Raw genomic sequence first — 27,153 nt, 5'->3', positions numbered from 1 at the left:
GTGGTCTTCCCCCCCCGATTTGTTAAAAATAGTTAATGGGGTTGTTTTTTTTGTACACGTTTTTGAGGATTTCTTTGTGTTTGTGAACTTTTCAAATCCGTTTTCTTAACTTCTTATTCCTCACATTTTTTCTTTTTTTACTTTTTAAATTCATTTTTATTTTTGGGCCTCCAGTTGCCCATCCCCACAAAATGAATAGGGTACGACCCCCCCCCCAAACTCATCAGTTTTTGGATCCGTTTCAATCTCATTTTCTTCCAGCTGTCAACGCGACTCTTGATTGGTCGTTTTGCCGACACGGTCGCTCCCATCCCCGATTGCAGTTTGATCAAAGCCGCGGCTACGCGAGCGTCTCGTCCCATCTCGTCCCGCCGCCGGATTTCATGTGCTGCTCGTCATCCTGTCCAGACCCGGCCTGAAAAAACAGTGGCTTTATTTGTTCAGGCTGATGTCGCGGACCCGACCGGACGCGTGAGATTGAACGTCGTCTCACATTCAAAGCAACGATTGAAAACGACGGACTTAAGGTCAAGGTCACGCGCGGTTCTTCCCACCGCTATTCACTACTGGACTGATCCGGGATCGGGCCGCAGGGCACATTCCGACCGACGGCTTCCAGGGTCCCAAAAACAAGGAAACACGGGCACGCAAAAGCGTCCAAGCGGAAACGCAACGTTTGGAAGCTCGGCGTCAGGAACGTCACATACGTGGAGTGCTTTTCTTTTCTTAAAAGTCTTAACACCCTCTGACCAGACTGTGGGACGTTCCTGGGGTAGGCAACGTTTCTCCTGTCTGATCACATGACTTACCCAGCCAGCATTCGTTTCCCAACTTAGCATTATTGGAGGGCGACATTTTGTTTTTTGCTGGCGCAAAAGGTTCGAGAAGCGCATTGATTAAGATGCGCCTATAATTATTGATGACACAAAAAAATAAGTTGACTTTTAGAAGAAGATTTGTCAAGCTTGCGACATGAAGCGAGCGTGCCGATCACGTGACCGCTGCTGTTATCTTGGCAGGTGACCCGACATCAAACGTTCACGTGTGACTCCAGTTTAAAGTCCAACATTGCGGTTACGACACGCTGCCGTCGCCGCCGTCGCCGTCGCCGTCCCCGCCGTCCCCGCCGTCCCCGCCGTCCGTTTCCATCGCTGCTGTGAATCCCCACCATGGGTACGTTGACTTTTGAGGGGAAATTAGGCTTTGGGGTGAAATTTCACCATCAACCTAAAATGCACTAGCAGCTTTCCAGGTGACCCTAACTTGACCTTGTGCCAACTTTTGCATGCACGTCCGACTGTTCGTGTTTCTTTTTTGCATAACTTCCACAAATGAACTTTCACTTTCTACACCTTTCTGTGACTCTTCCGGTCTCTCTGTGTTGACCTGCCGATGACAAGCCGAGTCGCTGCTTCCTTCTGGCAACGTTGTGCCTCGCAAGGCTTCAGGCACAACGTTGCTAGTGGGCCGCGGCCACCGAACCTTGAGCACACCAAAGTGCCTTCAGCAGGAAAAAAAAGGACATTTTTGTAAGGAAAATAGCTCGGGTGTGTGTGATTTTGTCTTTGCTACGTTGTGGGGCCCAAACACGCGTGCTTTTACAGGTTTAACTACCATTGTGGGGACCGACTTGGAATCGTGGGGACATTTTGGTGGTCCCCACAAGCTCAGACCTCTTTTTGAGGAGTTTAGGTTTGAATTGGGTTATGGGTTAGGGTAAGAAATGGGGGTAGGCAATCCTTTTGGATGGTTGGGGTTAGGGGGCGGGGCTATGAAATGCAATCCTTTTGGATGGTTGGGGTTAGGGGGCGGAGCTATGAAATGCAATCCTTTTGGATGGTTGGGGTTAGGGGGAGGGGCTATGAAATGCAATCCTTTTGGATGGTTGGGGTTAGGGGGCGGGGCTATGAAATGCATGAAGTTTGCCTGAAGAAATCTCATCACAACCCAAAACGATTTGTTTCAGCGTTCCCACCTGTTGCATTTCCGCTGCTGGTCTTGTTGGCGTTGTCCGGGTGCGACGGGGGCAACATCCTGGTGTTCCCGATGGATGGCAGCCACTGGATCAACATGAAGGTTCTTCTGGAGGAGCTGCACCAGCGAGGACACCAGCTGACGGTGGTCCGAGCCTCCAACAGCGTCTACGTGCCTCGAACCTCGCCGCTCTACACCGCCGTCACCATCGACGTGGCGGGAAGATGGAACGACTTTTTTCAATTGATTGAGGAGCTCATCAAGGTAGCATCCGAACCCATGGAGAAAAATTCAACTCAACAAAAAACTACAGCAAAATGACCAACTCTTCAAATTGCTAACAGTCAGTAATGCAAACATAGCAACAGGTTCCAGTTTTGAATAAAAATCCAACGTACGCTCACCACAAAAGGATGACGTCGTCTGAAATGAATCCATGTTAGCCGCACACACCTTTGAAAGTTGTTAGCTTGCCAACTAGTAGCATTGACAATTCAGTAGCTAATTCGTTAAAAGAATAAAAATCCATGACACATAAAATCAGTAGTTTAACTAATGATTCACCGAATTCAATAGACTTGTAAACTATGAGACATTCAATGATTAGCGTTGCTCATGTTCTTTTAACTTTATTTTTTTTTTAGCTAGTTGTAGTAGAGGCAGAGAAAGGCAGCTCTTGGAAGGTAAAAAAAAAAAAAAGACATGGCAAGTGCATGACGCGGTCGTCACTTCCTGCTGCCGCTCAACAACGGGACACCCGATTGGCTGCTAATTTCAACAGTGCAATCATCTTTGTTGTGATTGGCTCATGAAGTGGCGCAAAATGAGCCATCGTGCTGTTCACACAACTGGTTAGCCATCTTGAAATAATGCGTTGGAAACGCTCGCAGGCCAGAACCCGCCTGTGAGCGGGTCTTGTCCGGCCTGTGGGAACAGAACACAATATCTGACATTTTTCAACCCAAATAACTGCTGCTGCTAACGTTGTCCACGGCACACTGACAACCACCTCAATGACTCTCCACGTTTTCAAGTTGTTTGTGTGCCTCAAACTTTGATCAATGCTAAGTGCAAAACTTTCAGCTTGTTCACTTTTGACAAATGCTAGAAATGATCATTCAAGTGTTTAGCAACGTTAGCATTTGTCCGACATTGCGATTGACTTTTCCCAGAACCTCCGGCAAGGACGCACGATGCACCGCCAGTTCGCCAACATGATCTACGAGGCCCACTCGGTGTGGGCCGCCGCCCTCTCCGAGCTGCTGGACGACGAGGCGAGGATCCAGAGTTTAAGAGACTCCCGCTTCGACCTGGTCCTGACCGACCCGGCCATCGCTCCCGGCGTGATTCTGGCCAAGTACTTGGAGCTTCCGCTGGCGCTCAACGTACGCTGGATCCAAGGCAGCGAGGGCCACTTCGCCATGGCCCCCTCGCCCCTCTCCTACGTCCCCGTGCCGGGCTCGGGCCTGACGGACCGCATGGACTTCTTCCAGAGGGTGAAGAACGTCTTCTTCTACGCCCTGGTCACCCTCCAGCAGAAAATCCTGATCGAACCCATCTACGGCGCCCTCTGCGAGAAGCACATCCGGGGCGGCTGCGACATCAACTCGCTCCTCCAGCAGGCGGACATTTGGCTCTTCCGCACCGACTTTGTCTTTGACTTCCCGCGGCCCGCCATGCCCAACGTGGTCTACATTGGGGGCTTCCAGTGCCGGGCCGCCCGCCCGCTGCCCGCGCACCTGGAGGACTTTGTCCAGAGTGCCGGCGAGCACGGCGTCGTCGTCATGAGCCTCGGCAGTCTGGTGGACGCCATCCCTCAGAGCGACGCTGAGGAAATCGCCGCCGTCTTCGCCAGGCTGCCGCAGAAGGTGACGCAATCGGAAGGATTTCCTCCTTTCGGGTTCACTCGAGCAGCAAAAGCAACGGAAATCCTCCGCTTTGTCTTTCCGCTTTAGGTGATTTGGCGTCACAAGGGACCTCGGCCGTCCACGCTGGGCAACAACACCCTCGTGGTGGACTGGATGCCCCAAAAGGATCTCCTGGGCCACCTGCAGACCAAGGTCTTTGTGGCCCACGGGGGCACCAACGGACTCCAGGAGGCCATCTTCTACGGCGTCCCCGTGGTGGGCATCCCGCTCTTTTTCGATCAGTTTGACAACCTGGCGCGCTTGGAGCGGAGAGGAGCCGCCAAGGTCCTGCAGCTGGTGGACCTCAGCCACGGCTTCCAGTCCAGCCTCAAGGAGGTTCTGGGGCAGGACCGCTACCGACGCAACATGCGGCGATTGTCGGAACTGCACCGGGATCAGCCCATGACGCCTCTGGACCAGGCTGTCTTCTGGGTAGAGTATGTGATGCGCCACAAGGGGGCGCCGCACCTGCGCACCCGGGCCTACGCCATGCCCTGGTACGCGTACTACGGCGTTGACGTCGGCCTGCTGCTGGTGGCCGTTACGACCATCCCGGTCCTGTCCGCCGTGGCTCTTGTCAGGATCGTCTGCTGCAAAAAGACGAGAAAACACAAAGCAAAACAATAAGAATGTGCCGCGTCCATATTTAGGACCGATACAAACTTTTGCATCTGGTCTCGTATTTCAATTTTCAAATGATAGCTTGAAGCCGAGGTTAGGCTGCCAAATAAGGATTTCAGGCAAGTTGAGGGTTTTAAATACAACAGTTAGGATTGCAAGCCTATTTAAGCTTTGAAATGATGGTTAGCTGAAATTAGCGTTTGAAGCTAAGATTTGGGTTTCAAATAAAGGCTTGAAGTTGAGGTTAAGGTTTCAAGCTTAATTGACATTTTCAAATACGGATCTGATTTCAAATTAGTGTTTGAAGCCAACGTTAAGTAACCAAATTGGGGTATCAAATCTGCATGAAGGTTTGAAATTCGGGCTTAATGAGTGATACGGTTTCAAATCTTGAAGATGATTTCGCCTTCAACGAACCCAATGTCCCTCGTTTTGCTCAACATCGGAGCCGAGGACGTTTTGAAAGCATCCAAGATGATCTCGAGTTTCTCAAAGAAGACAATTTAGATTCTTCACCAAAAAAGACCATTCGGACTTTCGTATGCCGACTTCTTGTGCACATCAAAGACGACGTGTGCTGATTCTCAAGTGTTTTTTTCCACTTCCTACACGTGACGTTTGTGTTGGGCCAAAGCTTGGGATGGAAAAAGCTTGCAGTGCTCTGGCGGAAACGATGATGTCACCGTGGCTGGGAACGCCGAGGAGACATTTTGTTGACTTCCCAAAATACATCCCTGCTGAAAATCAAACAAGACGGAATCGTCATCGTCATCATCGTATTAGCGTTTCGCACATGTTTTCTTCCATGTTGCTTCCAAGGACATTTTGCTCACTGCGACCACGCCCTTTTCGACGCAAACCACCAGATTCTTTGCGCATTCCAATGATCAGAGTAGAAAACGAGACAAGACAGTAACAATAGTTTGGTTCCAAGCATACATCATAAAGTAAGTCAAAGGAAATGAAAAGAAATGTGTCAAATGTCAAACTGGAGTCATTAGTCAACCAAATCTGTATTTTGTTCCTGTTGATGTTGATAAACGTGCACATATTTGTAAACATCTGACATCATTTTGTCTTCAAAGATGCTAATAATGTACACATTTTTCTTACATCATTTTGGAGTCAACTCTTTCGTAAACATAAAACTGATTTTGTCTTCAACTCATGAGCGCCTTTTCATAAACATTTAAGTCAAATTAGTCATCAAAGAGCCTGAGGGAAGCAACTTTAGAAAAATGTACGGCTATTTATTTTTGAGGTGATCAAACGTACGCATTTTTGTAAACATACAAGATGATTTTGTCTTCAAAGACGCATTTTTTGTAAACATCGAAGATGATTCAGTCCTCGAAGAACCTAACGTACGCCTTGTGCGAACGTCCCAGAAGATTTAGGATGCAAACTTTTTGTATCCACTCGAGCACGAATGAGAATCTTCCAAGACCGAAAATGCCTTTTTTTTTCCTCTGGTTTGAAGATCCCATAAATTTTAGCACTGGATTTAAGTCGTACTAGAACCACTTTTGAACAGGTTTTAATTTTTGCTCGTGTTGACCTGGTTTCCTACGACCAAACGGCTGACTTGACGAGTCCAGATGCAGCAGATGTGGCCTCTGCAGCTTCATCTGCTGCTAATTTAGCCAGCTGGACACGGACGGACGGACGGACGGACGGACGGAGCGCCGAGCCGTCAGTGGGGAAGCTTCTGGCTCGGACCCTGAGAAGGCACCTGCGGATGGAGCGGAGGTCCGAGTGCAGAAGGCGGACGTGACGCTTCATGATCAGAGACGTTTCCAGGCTTAACGAGGTGCTTCCATGATGGATTTCTTGTAAAACATCAAAGAGCTTCTGGAAAGGATTTTTACTCCGCACGTCGCCACGTGCGCAGCGGGCTTTTTTCTTTTCCTTAAACATCAAACAATTGAATTGTTTCATTTTCAAAGACTCTTTTATGCTTTTTTTCAAAGACGGCGCAAACCTTAAATTGCTCTTTTTCACAAATCATACATCTTCGAAGATTGTTTTTTCTTAAGCATTGAAGTAAATATTCTGTTTCAATTTAATTATAACTGTTTTGATTTAGTTATAACTATTTAGAATTGGACAAAATTGCTTTGATTTACTCAGTATAGTTTTGTGTGAGAATTCAAATGATGTGAGGGGGTTGGTTTTCTCTTTGTTCTCTCCTGAGAACATATTGTGGGGGCAAGCGAAAGTGTAAATTAGACCCTTTGTGTTTAAGACGGCTCCTCAGAGTCTCTCAGTCTCTTCTGTAAACAACGTCAACTCCTATCTCATTATCTGTGTTCCATCATGTGACTACGAGCGGGACGAAAAGAAGGAGGTACCATGTGACTAGCTGGGAGGGTCTTCTGCAAGGACAAAGAATTAGAGGAACGAGCAGGGGGTTGGGCGTCACAGTTGAGAATCAAAGATGGCGCGGGTGGCGGCCAATCTCATCTGTCCACTAATTTGTGTAATAAAATCCTTAGGTAATGCCTGACTTCACTGATCTCATTGTATGTTTTGATAATCAACATCATGAACACGGAAGAGTAAGTATTCATCTTACTACAGCATCAAAGACGTTTCAAATTCCTGAACATCAAAGACGACTTTTCAGGAAGCCGAATGTCCACATTTCCATCGACATCGTTGACAATTTGTGACTTCCGAGAGATCCTTCCAATCGCCATCTGAAGTGACTTTGCGCCGCCATTGAGGGCAGGAAGGCAAACGTTTGCGTTTGGGCCTCATCCTGCAAGCCAACGTTTGTCTTTCGTCCACTTGACGCCTTGCCAGGTGTTCTTGCGCTAACTTGAGACGGCACCAGGGGCGAATAAGAATCACGGATCATTTCAAGGTTGTGACGGCACCCGGCACCATTTTTTCAGCCCGCTTTGCATTAAACCTGCCATGATTTCGAACCACACGTACGGAGTGTAAACATTTTTGTACAGATTTGATAACACGCCTTTTCTAAAGTGAAGCTCGTTTTGACATCAACACAAACAAAAGGTCAACCAATCAAACGCTTGTGGTTTCATTAACATCCAAAATGATTGACACATCTACCGATCATTTGTACCTGCTCTGGGAAACATCCAAGACAATTGAGTCTCCATCAAAACTACCGAAAACAGAAATGTCAGAACCGATAAAGTCTACGAGAAACAGAGGGTTTGCGTTGTACTGCAACATCAAAGATGATTTGGACCAGAACTAAGCAAACAAACAATCCTGACGTTCTCATAAAAGCCAATTTAGTGTCAACAAACTCACTTAAGGCATTTTTGTAAAACTCAAAGTTTTTATAGACATCAAAGAGTTTAGACTCCACGTATTTAGAAAATGTCATTTATTGACGTTGAGATAATTTACAGAACGAATGCAATTGGAGCACAAATTTCAAAGCATCCATTTTAGAGAACGCAAGCAAGCACCATCGAAAACACCGAAAACGTCGTCATCACGTCGTCACCTTTCGATCACAGCAATCGTTCGTCGCACGAACGTGGCCGCACTCAAGCACAACAATCTTCTTTTCTTTCGATCCAAATAGAAAAATAGAACCGGGACGAGCTTTCTTTTGTCTGGGTTGATCCCGATTGAATCGGTCGGCGCTGGACTCTGTCGGCGCTGGACTCCGCCCTCACTGGGGCGTGGCCTTGCGGTGACGCCTGACCAAGCGTGTCCTCCTCCTCCTCATGCCGGCTGAGGACCGAGACCACAAGACGAGCTCAACAATGCGTCCAAGTCCACATGATGCGGTCGTTGAGTGAATGTTGCTCTTACCTGGCCTGTTCCTAGCGGCGGCAAACTTCCCGCCGTCTGCAACAGGGACACAATCGTTATTACTTGCACAAATGCATGCACGGAACCGCCAAACTCCAACTTCCATCAAAACCAAACATTAAAGAGGGCAACCAAAACTAGTGTACTCGTTTTCGGTCAACATCCAAGACGATTCAGACGTCTACGTCCCTCCCTGCCGTATTTCCCAAACATCAAAGACTAGATACCAAAAATTCTCCAACAAACCTACATTGGACGCTTCCCTGAACGTCAAAGACAGCTTAGACAAGCACAAACTGTCAAACTCTCCCTAAATCTCCCGAAATATTTGAGCTTGACAGTCTTCAAAGAACCTAAACGGCAAAGACAACTTGAACTTGACTTCGCCTAGTCCAAATGTTCTGACCTTGGAGGTTCCGCAACAAACAAAGCAACCAACCTTGGATGAGTTTGGTAATCCTCTCGGACTCGAGTTCGATCAGGTCGGGGTTGCCGTGGATGGTGGTGATTCTGGAGAAGTCCGGTCCTGCGTTGGCCAACAACAGCCAGTGAAAAAGAATTGAACATCAGAAGCAGCACTTGAATGTTGTTGTTCACAACACATCAACAAGCAAGACACATTCAAGACTCCAGTTGCTTTTTGGAAGTGTGAGCGGAGGCCGTACCCTCAATGATATGCGGCTGGAACTCCACCGGGACCATCGCTCCACCTTGGGAGGTTGTCCAAAGTCGGCCATCAATTCATCTCAACAGACAGACAGACAGATCCTACCACCTCCGCCATACAAAACAGCAACATACGGACGGATGGACGGATGGACGGACAGACGTAAAGGGGCCTGACGTGAAGACAGACAGACGCCTCTACCTCCACCACACACACACACAACAGACCAACAGACAGAGACACACACACAGACGCCTCATCGAACCTTTACTCTGGGTTAGAAACATCACTTGGGACGAGACCATTCTCTTGGGACTAAAAATCTTCTCTCAGGACTAGGACTTTCCCTTGAGACGAGAGCCTTTTCTTGCGTGTAAAACACTCTCTTAGGACTAGAACCTTCTCTCGGGACTGGAACCTTCACTTGCGATAAGATCTTTTGCTCAGCACAAGAGCCTTCACTTGAGACGAGACCCTTCCCTTGGGACGAGTACTTTCCTTAGAGACTAGAACCTTCTCTCAAAACTGGGTCCTTCTCCAGGGAACAACACGTTTTTTTTGGACTAGAACCTTGAGTTACCTCAGGAGGAAAACCTCCGCTTGGGACTACAGCTTTCTCTCAGGACGTGAATCTTGCCTTGGGACATTTTGGGATGATAACATTCTCTGGGGACTAGGACCTTTTCTTGGTACTAGAACCTTAACTTGGGACTTGTGTCTTCTTTTGGTAACAAACCCTAGGATCTTCTCTCAGGACTGGAATCTTTTTCGGGAACTTGTACCTTCTCTCATGAGTAGAAACTTCCACTGGGGACTAGAACCTTCTCAGTGAACAACATCTTCTGTGGGGACGAGAACATTCTCTCAAGACTAGAACCTTCTCGGAGGTGCAACACCTCTTGGGACTATTACCTTCTAAAGACTGCTGCCTTTTCTCAGGACTATGACCTTTTCTTGGGACTACTACCCTTACTTGGGACTAAAACCTTGACCTGAGACCTTCTCTAAGGAAAATAAACCATTTTTCAGACTAAAAGCTTGACTACAGACAACAATCTTCTCTGTAGAACGAGAAACCTTTGCCCTTGCGACTAGAACCTCTCCCGTGCGACTCGGGCCTTCTCTTCTTGGTTTGGTGCCAAGTGACATGAGGTCATTTTTGGTACGGATTCCCGATCTAGGAACGAATGTGAGGCATGAATTTTGTGGCCTTTCTGAAGTTCCGTCCATGGTGGACACGCAGATTTATGGCCTGAACGGGCCAACGTGCTCAACGAGGCGTCTGTTTTGAGGCGTCTGTTTTGAGGCGTCTGTTTTTGCGTATCTGTCAGACATCCAAATGTCATGTTGTTGCATCCAGCTGCTTCCGTGCAAAAAACAACTTTTGCTCAAGCTGTTCTTTCCAGACGTGCCGCGAACCGACCCACAAATTTGTCAGCTATGTTATTTACGACTTCGGCTGAGCAACTGATTTATTGCTTTTCTCTCTCACAAAACAACTTTATGAGTCGTCTGCCTTGAAGGAAGAACCAATAAATGGCTTTGTCATAAACAACCATTTAAAGTCGAGTCAATGAACACAACGTCCGTGTTTTTGGAAACATCAGAAATGATTTTGAGTTTTCAAAAATTGTTGCGTTTTTGGTAAGTCCAGAGATTTCAAACTTTGCCGTACGTGTTGTTGACTATTAACGTCTTGATGACCAGGCTGAAAGTTCTGAGAGTTCAGTAGTCTTCAGCAAACCAAACAGATTTTTTTTTTCTCTTCCTGACACATCAGAGATCATTTGAAAGTATTTGGGTAACTTCTCAACCGTGTAAACATCAAAGATGATTTAGTCGGCAACAAACTAACAAAACATAACATTTTTATAAACATCAGGTACGATTTAGAGTCTTGACCAAAGTGGTCCGATTTGGTTCCAGGCTTCAATGCACCTAACAATGCATTTTCATAAATATCGGCGAAGGTTTAGAGCCTTCACACAATTTGTATTTGTTTTTTCACAAGCAATCGAGACGATTTGTTTCACATTTTCGCTAATATCAATGAACCCAACGGACACTTTTTCAAAATGATTTGATGTCGTCGGATAACGACCAGGAAAGACTATTCGGTCTTAAACACGCCATACGTACGCATTTTGAATAATAGCAGGCAAGATTTAGTTGTCCTGCATATTTTTCTAAAAACCAAACAGCGAAGCCAACAGGCTCTTTTTCTGAGTCGTGCTAGACGAGTCGGACTTTCTTGGGAATTTGCGGTGCACACCATGAGAATGATGTCTGAGGAGCTCCAAGATTAGTTGGAATGATGATGATGATGATGATGATGATGTTTCTGTTAGACACAATCAACAACATCCTTTGAGGACGGGAAACTGACCTGAAATCGTCTTCCTTTGTGATTCCACTTGTCCACCTAAAATTTCAGAAGTCATCGATTAGCTCCCGGCATTCCGAGGCCATCAAAAGTTGCCGAAGGTGGACCGAGTCTTACCTTCGATGACCCTGGTCAGCTTGGTTACGCCGGGCTCCCCGATCACTCGGGTTACCTTGGTAATGGAGGGCTCCCTGCCCACGACTCCGGTGATCACCGGCTCGCCCTGCACCACCACCCGGGTAACCGTTGGATCCGTTTCGATGACCCGCGTTACCGTGGTGACGGAGGGTTCGCCGTCCACCACCACCCGGGTGACCGTTGGATCCGTTTCGATGACCCGCGTTACCGTGGTGACGGAGGGTTCGCCGTCCACCACCACCCGGGTGACCGTCGGATCCGTTTCGATGACCCGCGTTACCGTGGTGACGGAGGGTTCGCCGTCCACCACCACCCGGGTGACCGTCGGGTCCGTTTCGATGACCCGGGTTACCTTGGTAACGGAAGGTTCGCCGTCCACCACCACCCGGGTGACTGTTGGGTCCGTTTCGATGACCCGGGTTACCTTGGTGTTGGATGATTCCCCTCCAATGACACGGATCACTTCGGTTTGTTCGGGGACTGTAAGGAACATTTACAGTCGGCACAAGATATCCGCGATAACTAACTTCACTCAACATGTACATGTTTTGTCCCTTTATGTCTTCTGTAACTACCAAAGCAAATCTGACTTTAAGATTTCAAGACCAGGGTTTGTGTTTCAAATGAGGGTTTGAAATCAGAGTGAGGAGTTTCAGCGTAGCCATGAGGATTACAAGTCATGGTTCACGTGTCAAGTTAGGGTTAAAAATCCGGGTTCGGCTTTCAAACAGGGGCGGCATCCAATCGCTTCCCTCACAAGCACGAGCGCTGCCTGCTATCTGCCGTCTCCCGAGAGTCCCTCCTGCTTTATCTCTTGTGTTTCTCAATGCTTGAGGCATTCGTCAGTTCACGACAGCCTAACGAGCTCATTACCAAATGCCAGGATTGGATTTGCCGACAGCTCCCGGCGGACTTTAAGAGCGGATGACGACAGGAAGCATGAATGTAATCCCAGTCTGCAAGTTTGGGAGGATTCCATCCATGAAGACTTTCAAATATTTTGCTTTGGGCACAAATCCCATAAGAGGCCATTAAGGAAAAGTGCAAACACCCGAATGTGACTTTCGGGTGTCCGGGCCCGCATTCCGGAGCTTCGAGGCTTCTGGCAAGACTCTGGAGTGCGTCGGTGAGATTTTTGCTCATTCATTCAACTTCTGTGTTTGATGTGGAAGAAAAAAAGTCTTCTTTTCCACATCAAACTGGTCCATTCAGTCTTTATAGACCTTCACTATAAACGGATGCATTCAAGCGTTCCGTCACCTCAAACACTTTCATCCAATCACTTACGTCAACCAAATCCATTTCAGGACTAACGGATCCAAACGGATCCAACCCAAACGTCGTCTGCCCGAACCACATCGATCCATGCACGCACTCGCTCGGCACAAACGGAGCCTTCCAAGCACGGACTCGCGTTTCACAAACAGATCCACTTCCGCATTTCTTCACCTCCAACTGATCCATCCAAGCCCTTTGTTGATCGCAAACCGATTCATGCCAGCGATCCTTTTTCTGTAAAGTGATCCTCCTTCCAAGCAGCAATTTAAAAAACGATCCATCCAAGCACTGCTTTGCCACACACAGATCCACTCGTGCCGTCGTGATTGTGTCCGGACTCGACGTGTTTTTGTTGTTGTTACCGTTGTCTCCGACTTGATTCTGATCCAGACTCCTCGCCGTTTAACCGGGACTTGTCTCGGACCCGGCCGTTGGACTTGCAAAATATTTGTATTGACTGGACTGAGCACAACGATGTTTTCATTCTCGAAAATGAACGGCTTCCTTCAAATAAGGTTTTCCAGACGCGACTCGGATCTTTGTTACTCGAACTTGACTTGGACTGGAAAAAGGTGGACTTGACTGCAGCCCCGCCCTTCCCTTCAAACGGATGCATCGGCCCGCCTCCGTCATCCAAGCAAACACATCAACCCGAGCACTGATTGACATCCCACAGATCCACCTCAGAACTCCATCACCACAAAGCGATACATCAAAGTCCGAGCGCTTACCTTTGTGGGTGTACTTGGTCGTCGTGATGGTCCTCCCTGCGGACAAACAAGTGGCTTTAGCTTGAGCAGAAATCGGCACGCAAGGCTCTGGAAAGGATGGAGACTTACTGAGGAAGGTGAGGGGGATCTCCATGTAAGAGAATCCTGGCGCGTACTACGAAGAACAAAAACCAGTAGGAGGGTCACGCAGAGTCCCTGAACCAAAGTCAATTGACCGTTTGACCGTGACGTCACTTCTAAGGGGCAGAAGGCAGCTTTCTCCGACGGCAAACATCTCAACCAAAGGTTTTCGACATATCGGAGAGAAAATGCTTGCCGCAAGTCCGATGTTGGAGGATTGGTTGCCAGTCTGTGGCTTTACAAGTTGCTGCCAGTCTTGGGATCTTGTCTGTGCAACATCCACTCGCTTTGTACTCTATAATTTTGCGTGTGTTTTTTCTAAGGAAATCTTTGGAGGTCGATTTGGCGGCACAATCACAAACTCAGCACGTTTTTGTCATTGCTTCAGTCCAGGTAAGCGCTTGTCGCCGATTTTGTGACTGACGATGTGTATTTTGCTACCTGAATCTTGATGTACTTGATGATCTTCCTGAGGAGGAGCAGCAGGTCCTCGCGGCCCACCGGAAGATCTGCGAAGGAACGTCCGACATCAGCAGAGCCGAGCGGCTTTTTGTGTCCGTTTTGAAGCGAGTGCCAACCTGCTGGATAAAGAAGGTTGTTGACGACGTGGATGACGCCGTTGGTGGCCATCAAGTCGCTGTCAGGTACGTCCACAGAGTTGACGTGGATGGAGTTGTTCACCTGGATAAACGCAAAGGAACATTCGCAGGTAGTGGCCGTCATCAAAATCCTTTCACTTGAAATCGTCAGGCTTTTTTTTTTCCCAGTAGCCTAAAACTTTTACAACATATCACCAAGCAATCCCCATACGAGGATGACAAATGTAATGTAAGAAAAATTCCCGCGGAAATTTTGAATGGGACTGCTGACTCCAGGAAAGACGCATGTATGTAGTACTTGTGGCAATAGTAGTAGTAGTAGCACTTTTAGTAGTAGCACTTGTAATAGCTAAAAAAGCAGTATTTAAATAGCAGTCCATTCCATTTAATTAAAAAAATAATAATTAAAAATATTTATAATAATGTGTTTTTTTTATTTTAATGCATTTAAAAAATGTAAATGAGCTGAACAGTTTAAAATTTAAACGACTGGAATCGGTCAAGAAATGTGGAAGTTAACCATAATCAACATCAGCTAAAAGTATCCTACTGTCCCTTTAAGAAACATGCACATTCACGCACACACATTGGAACGTTAACATACTGACGTCACGCACACACTCAACTGAAATGGATGACAGACGCACACCTCGAACAAAAGCCTCTCACGACTTAACGGTTCAAGATGCAGATTCCACAAATGGCTCGTTAGAACGGCAAGCGTTTGGGGAACGCGAGCATGTTCTCATTTTTTTTTTAATCGGATGAAAAATGACCAAATGAGAGCAGGTTGAAAACTTGAAGGAAAAGAGAAAGGCGCCAAATGTAATTAACGCCAACCAAGACCGCCGTTAAAATCTCCTCCTCCGTTAATACCGTCTTTGGTCACCACAAGAAGTTACTTCCTGCTGGCAACTCCGAGACTTGATGTCGAAAGCAGGCCCATCTGCATAATGACAGAACTTCCTGCAATCAAGAGGCCCGGCTGAGTCCCAGGCGGATCACGTTCCCCCCCCCCCCCCACGCCGCTTTGCGTTTGACGCCCACGTTAGAAGTCACCCGGTGGGCTGACGGGAGGCTCGGGTGTCGCCCCCGAATGCAAATGACGGCGTGCGGCTCCGAATCACGTCCGGATCGCCTCCGCAGATCGCAGCCCGACAAGAGACGCCACATTGGATTTGGAAAACGGACAAATGGCTCTGCTCATTCCGCATGGAAAAAAAAAAATTCAATCATTCAAAATGTGGAGCTATATTTCATTCTTATTCTTTATTTGATCATTTATAGGCGAAAAACTGACTAATTAATCAACATGTTTAATTGCAAACATTTCAAATGCATATGTCAAATTTGTTTTAGGTTTTGTGCAAATTTTCTTACGGTATAAAAATAATTCATTCTCAATTACTTAACCAACTATTGAGTCATTTCGTTTCAATAGTGTCTCGTATTTTGAAATAAAATATAATTATCATTTTGTTACTTTATTATTTATCATTAATTAACACATCTACATTTTAAAAATGTATGTTTATTTTAAAACAGCAATAATACATTTGTGTTTATTTTTAGTTGATTAATAAACATGAATTTTCCCAAAATTTTGCAAAAGAGTTTATGCTATTAAAATCAGTCATTCATTTTCACTTTTAATTCTTATTAATTAAAATATGATTAATTAGCAGTTATTTAACATCAACATTTCAAATGTGGATGTGAAATGACTTGTTTTAACCAAAGTAACATGATTAATTAATTCCAGTTTTTATTTGTTATATGCTCTATAATTAAGTTAATAATAAGGAATTGGCCTAAAATAAATAAAACGTCTTCTTTTTTTTTTTTTAATTACACGTTTCAAGCAACCGCTTGTTTAATGGATGAGAATAAATTAAGGCAAAAATGAATGAAGTCATTTTAAATGTAAGTCAAAACAAGCGAGCAAAACAAAAAGCCCGTTTCAAGGAATGGAGCAACTTGACTTACGGACAAAACTCGCAGGTTCTTGCCCTGCAGCGTCTTCAGCAAATTGGTCACGCCCCCTTCCAGGCCGCCATTGATGAAGATGCCGCGGCTGACGTGGTAGAGCAGGATGGTCCTCAGCGCCGTCGGGTCGCCTGGCAGAAGACAAAGACGCTTTGATTTGGGGGATTTTGCCAGCTTGCCGAATCGGCGCCGGAATGAGGCCAAGCGCCGGACTTTTCAGCAGCGTCATGTCGTCGTCGCTCAAGTCCGCGAAGGCTTCGTCCGTCGGTGCGAAGACGGTGAAGGAGCCCTCCTGCCTCAGCAGGTCGGTCAGATCGGCCGTCTCCATCAGTGTCAGGAAAATTCTGCGTTGATCGCAAACACCAAAGAATGAAAGCAGAGAAAACCGGCATCTTTTTTGAGCAAGCACGATTTGGGTCGGCGGTCAGAATTGAAAACAAGCAGCTCGTTTAATCGGAACGCTTGTCCTCACTTGAAGCGTCCGTCGGCCTTGAGGATGTCGTAGGTGGTCTTGTGCGAGGGTCTGATGATGGTCCTGATGAGGTGGAGGACGCCGTTGCTGCCTTGCTTGCTGCCGCGCACCATGCAGGCGTTCTCGATGCACACCGCCTAAAACGCCGCAGACCACCGGGCAAGAAAACATCTCATATGCAATATCAGGAGGTAAAAAATAAAAATACAAAAAAATATATATATATAAAAAAACATGTCAGATCGGTAAAATTACCGAATGAACAATACTGAGCTCTCCAGAAAAAAAAAAAAAAAGGATTATCAGGTGGTCTGGCAAGGATTTGGCTCCTGTGAGGTGCTCCTGGAGCCCAAAATGTTTGCGAAACCTGCCCGAGACCGACCGGGGTGGAAAGTCTGCTTATTGTCATCAACAGGAGGTCAACGAGGCAAAGCAAACCCAGATGAGGTTGTTTTTTTTTTCACTTAGAAGGAGCAACACGGGTCTTCCTTCTGCCAGAGTTTTATTGAATTTGCCGGCATTTCTTCGCATCCTCCCCAACAAGTCCTCCGGCGGGAGCTCACCGTGCGGTAGATGAAGACCCGCAGAAGCTTCCCGGCCAGCGTCTCCAGCTGCTGGCCGTTGTAGAGCTCGCTCAGCGAGACCTTCAGCTTCAAGATGTGGTTTTCCAGAAGGTACCTCAGCGCCGTTTGGTCCGTCGCCATCACCTCGTCTGGCAAACGCAATCAACAAGACGGACAGGAAGATGGCCACTTCAAATGTGTGAGCGCGGTTTTTTTTTTCCACCGGGAGCGACGCCAGACGGAGGACTCAACGCCAGAAGACGGAGTTGGCAAGAAATGAGAATGTCAAGAGTTCTTGCAGCTTGTCAAGATCCGACCTTTTGAGACATTTGCCGGCATGTTCCACTCACAAAGATGAACATTCCGTTTCTTTGCGAGCCATTTTATAATATAGAACCGGGTTGACCAACTCCGGTCCTCAAGGTCCGAGTCCTGCAGGTTTGAGATGTTTCCGCCCACTAGCACATGTGCTTCGTATCAGCTGCTCATCAGCACGCCTGATCTTTTGTATTAAGTGCGTTGGTGGGCGGAAACATCTCAAACCTGCAGGACTCGGACCTTGAGGACCGGAGTTAATGAACCCTGATATAAGGTTCAAATTTGGTGGCGAAATCTTTAGGACCGAGGATTCCTGGAAATGTCCAATTCAAACCAAAGTTGTAGACTTCCTGTGTCTTTTCAGGTGTGGCTTCGTGAGACTTTTTCGTAGCGAAGCTCATGACAGGTAAGTCGACCAAATTTCATGTTGCGCAGAAAAACTGGTTTCAGGGGCTGGATTTTTTCTAAATGTTGTGCTTTTAATGGTGAGTCATTCACATTTTGTAGGAATCCCGGATACGAGCCAAAGATGGCTGCTTTTCAGACATGGCTTCTTGAGACTTTTTGGTGGATCTACTGATGATAGTCAGAAAGTCAAAGTGTCTTCAGAGGCAACTTTGTTTAGTCGTTAAAAGCCTCCAAAGACAATTGGTTTGGCCGAGGAACACGTTTCCAAGCAGATCCGCTAAAGTCGGGCGACACACTCACTGGTGAAAGCCGAGTTGAGGGGGGCCAGCAGCGTGTACTCCGTCTTGGGACCCAAAGCGGCGGCTAAGCCCAGTTCTGACACCATGTCTTTGAAGGTACTCTGGCCTGTGCCGATCAGTTCCATCACATCCTTGGCTGAAACACACACAAAATGGCCACCGATATGCGAATGGTCCGCTGTTAGTTCTCAAGATCATTTCAACACTAAATTGGTTCATGTGTAAAAAAACAAAAAAACAGGCCAATTGTGTCCATCTGTGCAGGTGGTGGTATGCATGGTGAGCAGGGAGCTATGCCCACCGACAGGCGTGTTCTCACCCGAGTTTGGCACCAGAACTTGGTCAATGAGGTGGATGACGCCGTTGGTGGTGACGATGTCCTTCTTCAGAACCATCTTGATGCCGTTGACCGTCAGACTGTGGCCGTCGCAGCCCACCTCGATACCGCTGCCCTCCTCCGTCTCGTACACCGCGCCCGCCATGATGGCTTCCGAGCACTGGACGCTCTTCAGCAGGTGGTAGTTGACCAGGGCTGAGACAGGAAGACGTTTTCAGAAACGGGACGCCGCCAGTGCCAGCCGATTTAAGCATTTTGACTGATCTTTCAAGGCCCACAGAAAATGTTGTGTTTGGACTAAACACACAGACTACCAAATGAAAGATTGGACTCTCAAGGTTAGTTTCTACCTTGTTCCGTTTTTCAGTAATCAACAATAGAAAATGGTTAGTTTCACCCAAATGCTCTGTTTTGAAACAAACGTCTTTTAACGTCTTTGGCACTCCTCCGTAGGATTTTACTAAACGTTATTTAACGTTTTTGGCAGTCAAAGAGTTAAGTAGGTGGGTGGGCGTAGGTGGGTCGGCGTAGGTGGGTGGGCAAGGCGGGGCGGTACACGGAAAGGGCTTCATAGACCGGAAGTCAGACTAAAAATGATTTAAGCAGACTTTTGTCCCGCACGCGTCGTGACTGCAAAAAGCCTTTTGATTGCGTTTGCTTTTGAAATGAGCAATCGTACAATAAGCAAACAGAAAAAGTCCTGCCAGAACCAGCGCTGTTCACATCGTGAAAAGCGCGTCCGCGGCCAAAGCTACTTTTTGGCCAAATGTGACCGAATGGTCCGCGGAGGACGTGACTCACGGAGGACGCCAACGCTGGCCGCGGGTTCCTGGCTGGCCGCCGAGCGCGTGACTGAACGCTTGGCCGTCCGCCCGCCACAGTGGAAGTCGTAAATCTGCTTCGTTTGTCCTCGTTTGCGGACGGACGGACGGACGGCTGTGCGACATGCTGAAGACATTGCCAGAGCAAGACAACATTCAAACAACAATGTTGCTTTGGAGAAACACAACTGGACCAAAGACGGTTTTGAATCTGAAAAGTGGAAATTGGACTCTATGAGAAGCGCGCCGCTTGATGTGAAGAGCAAGCGATGACTGCAAACCTGACTCATGAGAGTTAGCAAATCCCAAATGGACCAATGACGGGCTTGCTTTTCGAAAGTCAAAACTGGACTTTTGGAGGACGCTGGTGCTTCCCGCCATGTTTGGCAAGTTTGGACATCAATCACTACAAGGTCAAAGGGCAACGTTTTCATTGGCTGCTCGTGAATCCCACATTGATTGACGTGTGAGCGGCCAAAGACGGAAAGCACCGTAAAGCGGGCCAATCGGACTTTTGAATTGAGCCTTTCAGAACTCTAAAGTATCATCGGTTGACTTTCCAGTCCATCCACTCAATGATGGCGTGAAGCAGCACTTTTTTCCAGTTTCGATTTTCAAAAGCCTGAACTATTGATTCCTGCTCAAAGTCCAGTTCTGCTTTTCAAGAGTCGAACCCCTCGTTGGTTGCCAATCACAGCGAGTGCTCGGTCAAAGATAAACGTTGACTTCAGAAACCCTCACAAGCGGACATGCGATGTCACACCTGCAATGACATCCTGGTCCCCCATGAGGCGCTCCAGGTAGCCCGGGCCCAACCGGTCGAAGGCGGCGTTGGTGGGGGCGAACAGGGTGTAGCGTCCCGGCTGGTCCAACTTGTCCATCATGCCTGACGCCAAAGCCGCCATCTGCTGGCACAAAGGTCACCCGAGTTTGGGATTTGGAATGCCTTTGGAATGGATTTGGAATTGCTTTCCTTTTGTCTCTATTAGTTTTAGTGTTAACCTTTTTCGTGTAAGTGTTTGACAGACTTCACCATTAGCCTGCGCTAAGGAAGTTAGCATGAGGCAGCGCTTACGCTGAAGGAGGAGAGCTGGTCTTCCACGTCCAGGACTCCTTTGATGGTGTTGCTGACGGCGCTGATGACGCGGTCGATGACGTGCACCACGCCGTTGGTGGCCACCTGGTTGGCGTGGATGATCCTGGCGCAGTTCACCGTCACCACCTTTTGCGTTCGAGGGCCACATTTGGAGTTTTCAAGCGGACAATATACTTATTGTCTTAATGACCGTATGGAATGTTGCGGGACGCCACTGGCCGGGCGGGTCCACTCACCCCGTTGGAATAGTGGTTGATGTGCAGGCCCAAGCGGTCGTACATGGACGTGACGCTCAAGCCGTCCTTCATGTCTTTGGTCAGCAGGCGCCGGTCGAGCATGTGGAAGCGCAAGGCGTTGTGCAGCTCCTTGTTGACGTTGCTCAGCAGCGCCGAGCGCACGTTCTGCAATCGCGGCAAACGCAAGAGTTTAGTGCACCGTTGATTCTTGGGGGTCTTGGCTCCTATTGGCTCTCACGTCACGCTGACCCTGATTATGGGCGGGGTCTCACAGCTTGCGTACTCACGGTGTCCAGCTGGTCCCAGGCGTCGTTGCTGGGCGCAAACATGGTGAAGGACCCCCTGCCCTCGATCTCCTCCCTCAGCTTGGAGATGTCGGCGTACTCTTGCGTCATCCGCGCCTTCACCAGGCCCAGGGTGCCGTACACGTGGTCAATGGGGGCCACTTTTGGAAAAGAACAACGGAAAAAAGCAACGGAGAAAAAGAGGGGTTTGGGTCCGAGGAGATATATATATATATATATGGGTATTTTATTTTTTTTATTCCAATATGTCAGCAATATGAGGCACAGACCTGCAGGACATCCTTTCATGCCTTCCAGATGCATGTAGCCGGGACAACACTCGTACACCACCATGCTGCAAGGGGGCGATAGAGGGACATGAGACAGACGCAGCATGAAGAAGAAAGACATTACTAGACCAAGAAGAGGCATTTCCACAATAATGCCACACATTATAGTAAATGTTTGCCTCTCAGCATTTAGGCACTAAATGTTTCACTCTCTCAGCATTTAAACAAAAACTAATCACACTTTCACGCTCAATATCAACCGCTTGCAGCTGGACGCAGTCCAGGAAAAAGTTCCCCACGGGGAAAATCAAAGTATATCGTATCGTATCGCTTAAATGCTACACTCTCAGTCTTCAGACAATGCAGGTTGTCTCCAGCGTGAACAAAATGCAATTTCAGCATTTCAACAATTGATACGACTTCTGTCAGCATCCACGCAACCAACGCTGTCCTGACCGAACCCAAATGAAATCGACACTCTCAGCATTCCCGTTCCAAATGATTTGACTCTCGGCCTCCAAATGTCTCTCAGCATTCCCACGATGAGTGCTCGTCCAATGGGAAGAGAGCAGCCTGGCGGTGCGTTCACTTCGGCTTGGAAAATAAAACACCCCGTTGGAGTGTGGTTTCCAGGCTAAGATAATCGACAACAGCACTTCCCCGAAACAACTTTCTCACACGTGCACACACCGTGTCACATGTATAAAATATCCGCGCACGCAGCTGGACGTCAGGAAGATGATGTCATCAGCCACTGACAGGCAACAGATGTGCTCCACATGTGCACAAATTAAACACACACTTTCGGACCCCCCTCAAAATTCACTCAGCAGTCAGTCAGCGGTTGCACTGATCGACACATTTGGGACGTGTCGATCATAAACACAAAAGAGCCTCAAATTGAAGTCAGCCATTTTGATTGGAAGCAGCCATCTTGGGTGAATTGGCTCGATTTCTTGAGAAAATTCACATTGACCGATCCAAAATGAAATTGGGTGTCGAGGACGCAAGAAAAAGGCGTAGGGGCATGTAGCCATCATTTAACAGGAAGTCGGCCATTTTGGGGGAATTCCAAGGCTCATTTCCGGCTTTGCCATGAAACATTTGAGAACTTTTGAAAAGCCAGCCCCTTATGCTAGTTTCATCAATCAACATGAAATTGGCCGGATCACAACAGGACACATGAAAAAAGTCTGCAGGACCGACCCGTGTCCGTTGTTGTACAGGAAGTCCATCATTTGGGAGCAATTCCATGTGTGGTATACAACGAGATTCAAAAGTGATTATATTTAGAGTTATAATATTTATTCGTGGTAATGTATGTTCAGAGCGTGCTCATCTTTTATTATTGCTTAATAGTCTGGGAAAAGGGAGGGAAATGTCTAGAAAAAAAAGTCATTACTAACGCTGACCAGCGGGGGCAGCGTTTGCTATTTGTGTACATGGCCTCGGAGGGAGCTTCGCATTCTAAAGCGAAGAAGAGCCACACGCAATGTGGAGACAGACGTCCGTTTTGTGAACGCTGTGCATTAAAAGCATTATTTGGGGCTTTTCAGCAACTCAAAATAAAAAACACTGAAAAATGACATGTGTAGCGCCAAACTGCATCCGCTACACGCGGCTTCAAAGTTGGAGTGAATTGGGGCCAAATTCAGCCCCAGCATCCGTTTCACAAATTTGAAATTTGGTGGACATGTTTGTCATGACAGGACTCGCGGGGAAAAACAAACACACACACAAAAAACATAGGGACCCTTAGCCAAACATGAAGTCAGCCATTTTGGTTTGAATTAGCGACATCATACAGACAGCTGTTTCTTTTTTTTCCAGACAGCTGTTTCTAATATTTTGACCGCCTTACAAGTCAACAAATGCACACACACTGCAAGTGTCTGGCATCAGTTAGGATTTTTTTTTGTTTTTTTTCAAAACGCTCCCCTGTGGCCTCATCAAGCGGCAATTTGTGTTTTCCTTCCTGCATTCACGTTCAAGTCGTGGTTTCTTTAGCCTTATTGTTTTGTTGTTGGTTTGTCGGCAAATGAACGCACGTGTTTGTCTCGAGGCGTTTGTCCTAAATTGTTTCCATGCGTAAAAGCCATGTTTGTCAAAAAGACGACAAAAACAGCAAATCCTCGGGCTGGCTTTTAATGGCGTTGTTTGCTCATTGGGAATTTCGGAAGTAATTGTTTACATTTACTTTATAAACAGCGGACGTTTACAAACCTTAACCATCCAAAATGGTCTTGGTGGCGACGAGCGACCATCGCAACATTCAGGCCCAGAAGCCCGTTTCACTTTGCAGCAAGAAATAAAACCCACAGCAAAAAAAAAAAAAGTCTCCGGAAGCCATGCCTGAAAATGACACTTACGCCTTCTTGCCACAGATGGCGCCCTTGTACCAGTTTCTGCATGTGCTGAAGTATTTTTTCTTGGTCCCCAGAACTTGCTGCAGGGCACACACGTTGGGCCTGAATTGGGGGGGTTGAAACCGGCAGAGGGGAGGGGGGTGAGAGGAAGAAAGGGGGCAGGAAAGGTGGAAGTTGTTGAGTGATGGCGACAGAAAGAATGCACACATTTGGCGGCAGCTCAACTGACAAAAGGAAGCACACGTTCGAAAGCGTCATTTTGTTTTATAATTCACAATCTGCCTTTTTGGGATTTCTAGGCCTGCTGCAAAAATGTTTGGACATGAACAACATTCAAAGCCGTCTTTGTCCATTTCAATTAAGAGAAAACATTTCAAACGTGTTTTTAGTTTTTTGATATTACTAAAATTATACTGTAGGCATAAAACACACAATAAAAGCACTGTGTATTTTATTTCACTTTAAAATATTAAAATGAACAAAAAAATTATAATTGATTAGCTAAATCTTAAATTGTAATGTACTATAAAAGAAAAAAAAACATGACATGCACACTTTCAACATTTTTTAATGAACAAAAGCATTTTTATGTGAAACGTTCATTTAAAGATAATGTGTGCATTTGCCATTCTTTTTGTTTTATTATAGCAGTATGTAAATTAATATTATTGTTGTTTGAAAATGTGAAACTTTTTTTCACTCCTGCCTCTCCCCTTCACTTTTTTGGTTCCTGAAAACAGCTTTTATTCTGTGATTTTTTTCCTTCAAAATAATACATCATTTTCTTGAACATTAACTACTTTTTTCACGTGAGCCCCCCCAAATATTAAATTATACCACTTTTATTATTTAAAAAAAATAATAAATACAGGAAAGCATTTTTTTCTCCAAAATAGATTTTTTTGTCACAACTGTTTGACTATTTTCTTTTTTTAATGCAATTTATCAGGAATCATTTTGTCTCAAAAACATACATTTTTTTTCTCAATTATGCAACTTTTTTCCTCAAAAGCACCGCTATTCTCTTCAAATATTTCTGCAAAAGTGTGCGCCTTACACTCATAATATAGATTTTTTACTCTGAAGCCAGAATTTTTTTTTACTTGAAAATGTAACCTAAAAAAAAGAATAAATAAATCAACATTATATATGAATTCTTTGGCTAAAATTTTACCTTTTTTCTTATTATTATTTCTTTCCTCGTGTGATGTGACATTGTTTTCTTTAAAAAATAAAAAAATAAAAAGTATTTTATCCTCCCTGTTCTTTTTTTCAATTAAATTTTCTTCTTAAAAGCAAAACTTTTTTCCCCTTCCAAAAAAACCTCCTTTCCTTGTTTTGCATACTGGGAAGCACTTTTTGTGCCCCCCCCGAAGCCTTTTTCTTCTTACCCCTCATTTCTGGCCCTGATGCGGCTGTGGCTGACAATCTTGTCGTAGGCCGACGCGTCCACGGTGGCCAGCGAGCACAGCGCCACCAACAGGAAGGCGGCCGCCGTCACCTGATGCATCCTGGGAGTCGTCATGACGCACGAGCACTCTTTAACCCCGAAAGTGAACACGCTTGTCGAGATGTGTGAGCGCCGGCGGGCCAGGCGCCTCTTTTATACCGACACACACACAGACCCAGGGCCAAGCCCCCCCCATCAACTCCCACCCAAACTAGTGACTCAGCTCAGACGGGTCGTCGCCCCTCCCTCGCTGGTCCACACCTCCATCACGTCCCGGAGCACCCGGGACACCCTCGCGCGTTACGGACAATTCCAAAAGACAAAACATGTTTACAAAACTGCTATGTTATGATGTCATCTTTGTATGCAGTCACAATGCATCAGGGGCAAATGGCGCCGTGCCCCCAAGGACCATATTGTCTTTTGGACGGAGTACGGCGCATGGATTTTATTTTCAAATCAGTAAACGCAACTCAAAATTCCCCCCTCTATCGCCACAGATGAATTCTGCCTAGCAACAAGTGACCCTAAAATGCATGAGGGGCAGGAGGAAAAGTGCCCCACCCCACCGCAGGATGTGTCTTTCATATTGAATACCAAGAAAGGAATTCATTCATTTGGGCCTGTGAATTCTGCCTAGCAACAGGTGATGTCTCAAATGATTAAGAAAAGGAAGCAATTGATCGATTGTCTTAAGTCCGCCATCATGAACTTACACTGCAGGTCGTTAAGATTGAAAATGAACAGATGTATCTCAAAACCCCGTCTTGAGGCCTTTTTTGCACGTTACGAATTCTGCCTAGCAACAGGTTTTGCAGAGCATCACTTTTTCCATTTCCGAAATTTCAAAATGCCCAAAAAAAACAAAAACAAAAACAAACGATTATTCATTGTATTTGAGTCACAATTCGAAAATGATGTAATGACCTTAAAATGTTTTGGAGGCAGAGGGAAGAAAAACTATACTAGTTTGCTGTTTCCCTGAAAATATTGTTGTTGTCTTTTTCTACAAAATGATCCCCTCAGTTAAAAAAAAAAAAAAAAAAAAAAACCCTTCACACTTTACTCTTATGGTGTCGATTAGAGGTTTGAGATATTTGTTGTTGAAGCCAGTCAAGCATTAAAGATGATTACTTGATGGTTGATTGTGAGAACAACACACGCGCGCGCGTGCATGTAGAGACGCGCAATGAGGTGCAAAAGTGAGTCAATGCTTTTGTGGCGCTTGAGCAGCTTTTGATGATTTGGTGCCCGAAAGTGGAGACGATCGTCTGCTCATTACTTGGACTTTATGACTTTTATTTTTCTCTTTTATGACTTGAAAAAAATAAATCTTTGACACTTTTATGAGCAGGATTCATCACTTGTTTAAAAAGTCTCCCAAGCACAAAAATGGAGAATTGATTTTTTTTTCCTTCACTTTTTGTTTTGTTTGGATCAATACTTTTTGTGACGCCGTCAATCAAAATGCGGATTTTTGTGAAGTGTACAACATTATGGATGAAAATGAATTGATTTACTGAAGTGAATTTGAAATGAAAACTTAGTCACCTTTGCTCGGCTATCACGCGATGACGTCGCCCTCTAGGGGTTACATTTTGTCAGTACAGTTTCCTGGGACGTGAAAAAAGAAAGAAAACGTGTCAGCTGCAGACCAGGAAAGTCAAGTTGGATGTTTTCAAGAGACATTTAAAAAAAAAAAGTCAAAATACAATTTGACGGAGTCAATCGATTATTTATTTTTCTTCAAAAAATGTTTGTTTTTTCAAATGTAATATTCAGTTTTTTTCTAGTAATATGACCAACCTTTCTGGTAAATATTTCTGTCTGTTTTTTTCTTGCTAATATAAAGAAATGTTCGATTTTTCTGTGAAATAAAATTTTCAAGAAAATTCACTACTTTAACTTTTCTAATAAACAAATACAGATTTATTCTGTAAATTATGACCCTTTTTCTCAAAATATGCGTTTCTCAAATACGTGGCTTTTTTTTCTCAAAAACGTTTTTCCA

The 27,153-nt window shown here is 46.0% G+C and overlaps 2 protein-coding genes across 12 annotated transcripts; one reads left to right on the top strand and one right to left on the bottom strand.

Moving 5' to 3' along the window:
- The first annotated feature begins 1,070 nt into the window (after window positions 1-1,070).
- LOC144036441 (UDP-glucuronosyltransferase 1-2-like) lies at window positions 1,071-7,008 on the top strand. Of its 2 annotated transcripts, none has more exons than XM_077547102.1 (4): window positions 1,071-1,173; window positions 1,967-2,238; window positions 3,147-3,842; window positions 3,930-7,008. In XM_077547102.1, the coding sequence occupies exons 1-4, from the start codon at window positions 1,170-1,172 to the stop codon at window positions 4,506-4,508; spliced, it is 1,551 nt and encodes a 516-aa protein (XP_077403228.1). In that variant the 5' UTR covers window positions 1,071-1,169; the 3' UTR covers window positions 4,509-7,008. The 2 variants fall into 2 exon arrangements, with proteins under 2 accessions (XP_077403228.1, XP_077403229.1); XM_077547103.1 differs by lacking the exon at window positions 1,071-1,173 and adding an exon at window positions 1,194-1,529.
- Window positions 7,009-7,846: 838 nt separating this feature from the next.
- On the bottom strand, window positions 7,847-26,744 carry LOC144036439 (periostin-like). 10 transcript variants are annotated; one of them, XM_077547098.1, is made up of 23 exons: window positions 26,694-26,744; window positions 23,696-23,794; window positions 21,327-21,391; window positions 21,040-21,197; window positions 20,753-20,917; window positions 20,496-20,642; window positions 20,184-20,328; window positions 18,582-18,794; window positions 18,264-18,398; window positions 17,238-17,386; window positions 16,675-16,811; window positions 16,416-16,546; window positions 16,203-16,333; window positions 14,196-14,298; window positions 14,059-14,126; window positions 13,606-13,651; window positions 13,498-13,533; window positions 11,468-11,968; window positions 11,354-11,389; window positions 8,966-9,010; window positions 8,740-8,826; window positions 8,301-8,336; window positions 7,847-8,219 (listed from the first exon to the last, which is right to left on the bottom strand). In XM_077547098.1, the coding sequence occupies exons 3-23, from the start codon at window positions 21,388-21,390 to the stop codon at window positions 8,158-8,160; spliced, it is 2,595 nt and encodes an 864-aa protein (XP_077403224.1). In that variant the 5' UTR covers window position 21,391; window positions 23,696-23,794; window positions 26,694-26,744; the 3' UTR covers window positions 7,847-8,157. The 10 variants fall into 10 exon arrangements, 7 of the variants coding, with proteins under 7 accessions (XP_077403224.1, XP_077403220.1, XP_077403221.1 ...); XM_077547094.1 differs by lacking the exon at window positions 26,694-26,744 and adding an exon at window positions 25,084-25,252; XM_077547095.1 differs by lacking the exon at window positions 26,694-26,744 and adding an exon at window positions 25,084-25,252 and having other exon boundaries at window positions 20,184-20,325.
- Window positions 26,745-27,153: the final 409 nt, after the last annotated feature.

The sequence above is a fragment of the Vanacampus margaritifer genome, chromosome 16 (genome assembly GCF_051991255.1).
Source record: "Vanacampus margaritifer isolate UIUO_Vmar chromosome 16, RoL_Vmar_1.0, whole genome shotgun sequence".
NCBI classification, from domain to species: domain Eukaryota; kingdom Metazoa; phylum Chordata; class Actinopteri; order Syngnathiformes; family Syngnathidae; genus Vanacampus; species Vanacampus margaritifer.
The sequence above is the reverse complement of the archived record's forward strand: the minus strand, read 5'-3'. Positions and strand labels throughout refer to the sequence as shown.

Bases quoted from the DNA above. Each gene is read 5' to 3' on its own strand.
- LOC144036441 (XM_077547102.1), top strand. The intron at 2,239-3,146 runs GTAGCATCCGAA...GACTTTTCCCAG, and splicing joins TGATTGAGGAGCTCATCAAG to AACCTCCGGCAAGGACGCAC. The intron at 3,843-3,929 runs GTGACGCAATCG...TTTCCGCTTTAG, and splicing joins TCGCCAGGCTGCCGCAGAAG to GTGATTTGGCGTCACAAGGG.
- LOC144036439 (XM_077547092.1), bottom strand. From the start codon at position 25,217: ATGACGACTCCCAGGATGCATCAGGTGACGGCGGCCGCCTTCCTGTTG. The intron at 18,795-20,183 runs GTGTGACATCGC...TTCCTGTCTCAG, and splicing joins GGACCAGGATGTCATTGCAG to CCCTGGTCAACTACCACCTG. The intron at 8,220-8,300 runs GTAAGAGCAACA...CTCGGTCCTCAG, and splicing joins CGCCGCTAGGAACAGGCCAG to CCGGCATGAGGAGGAGGAGG.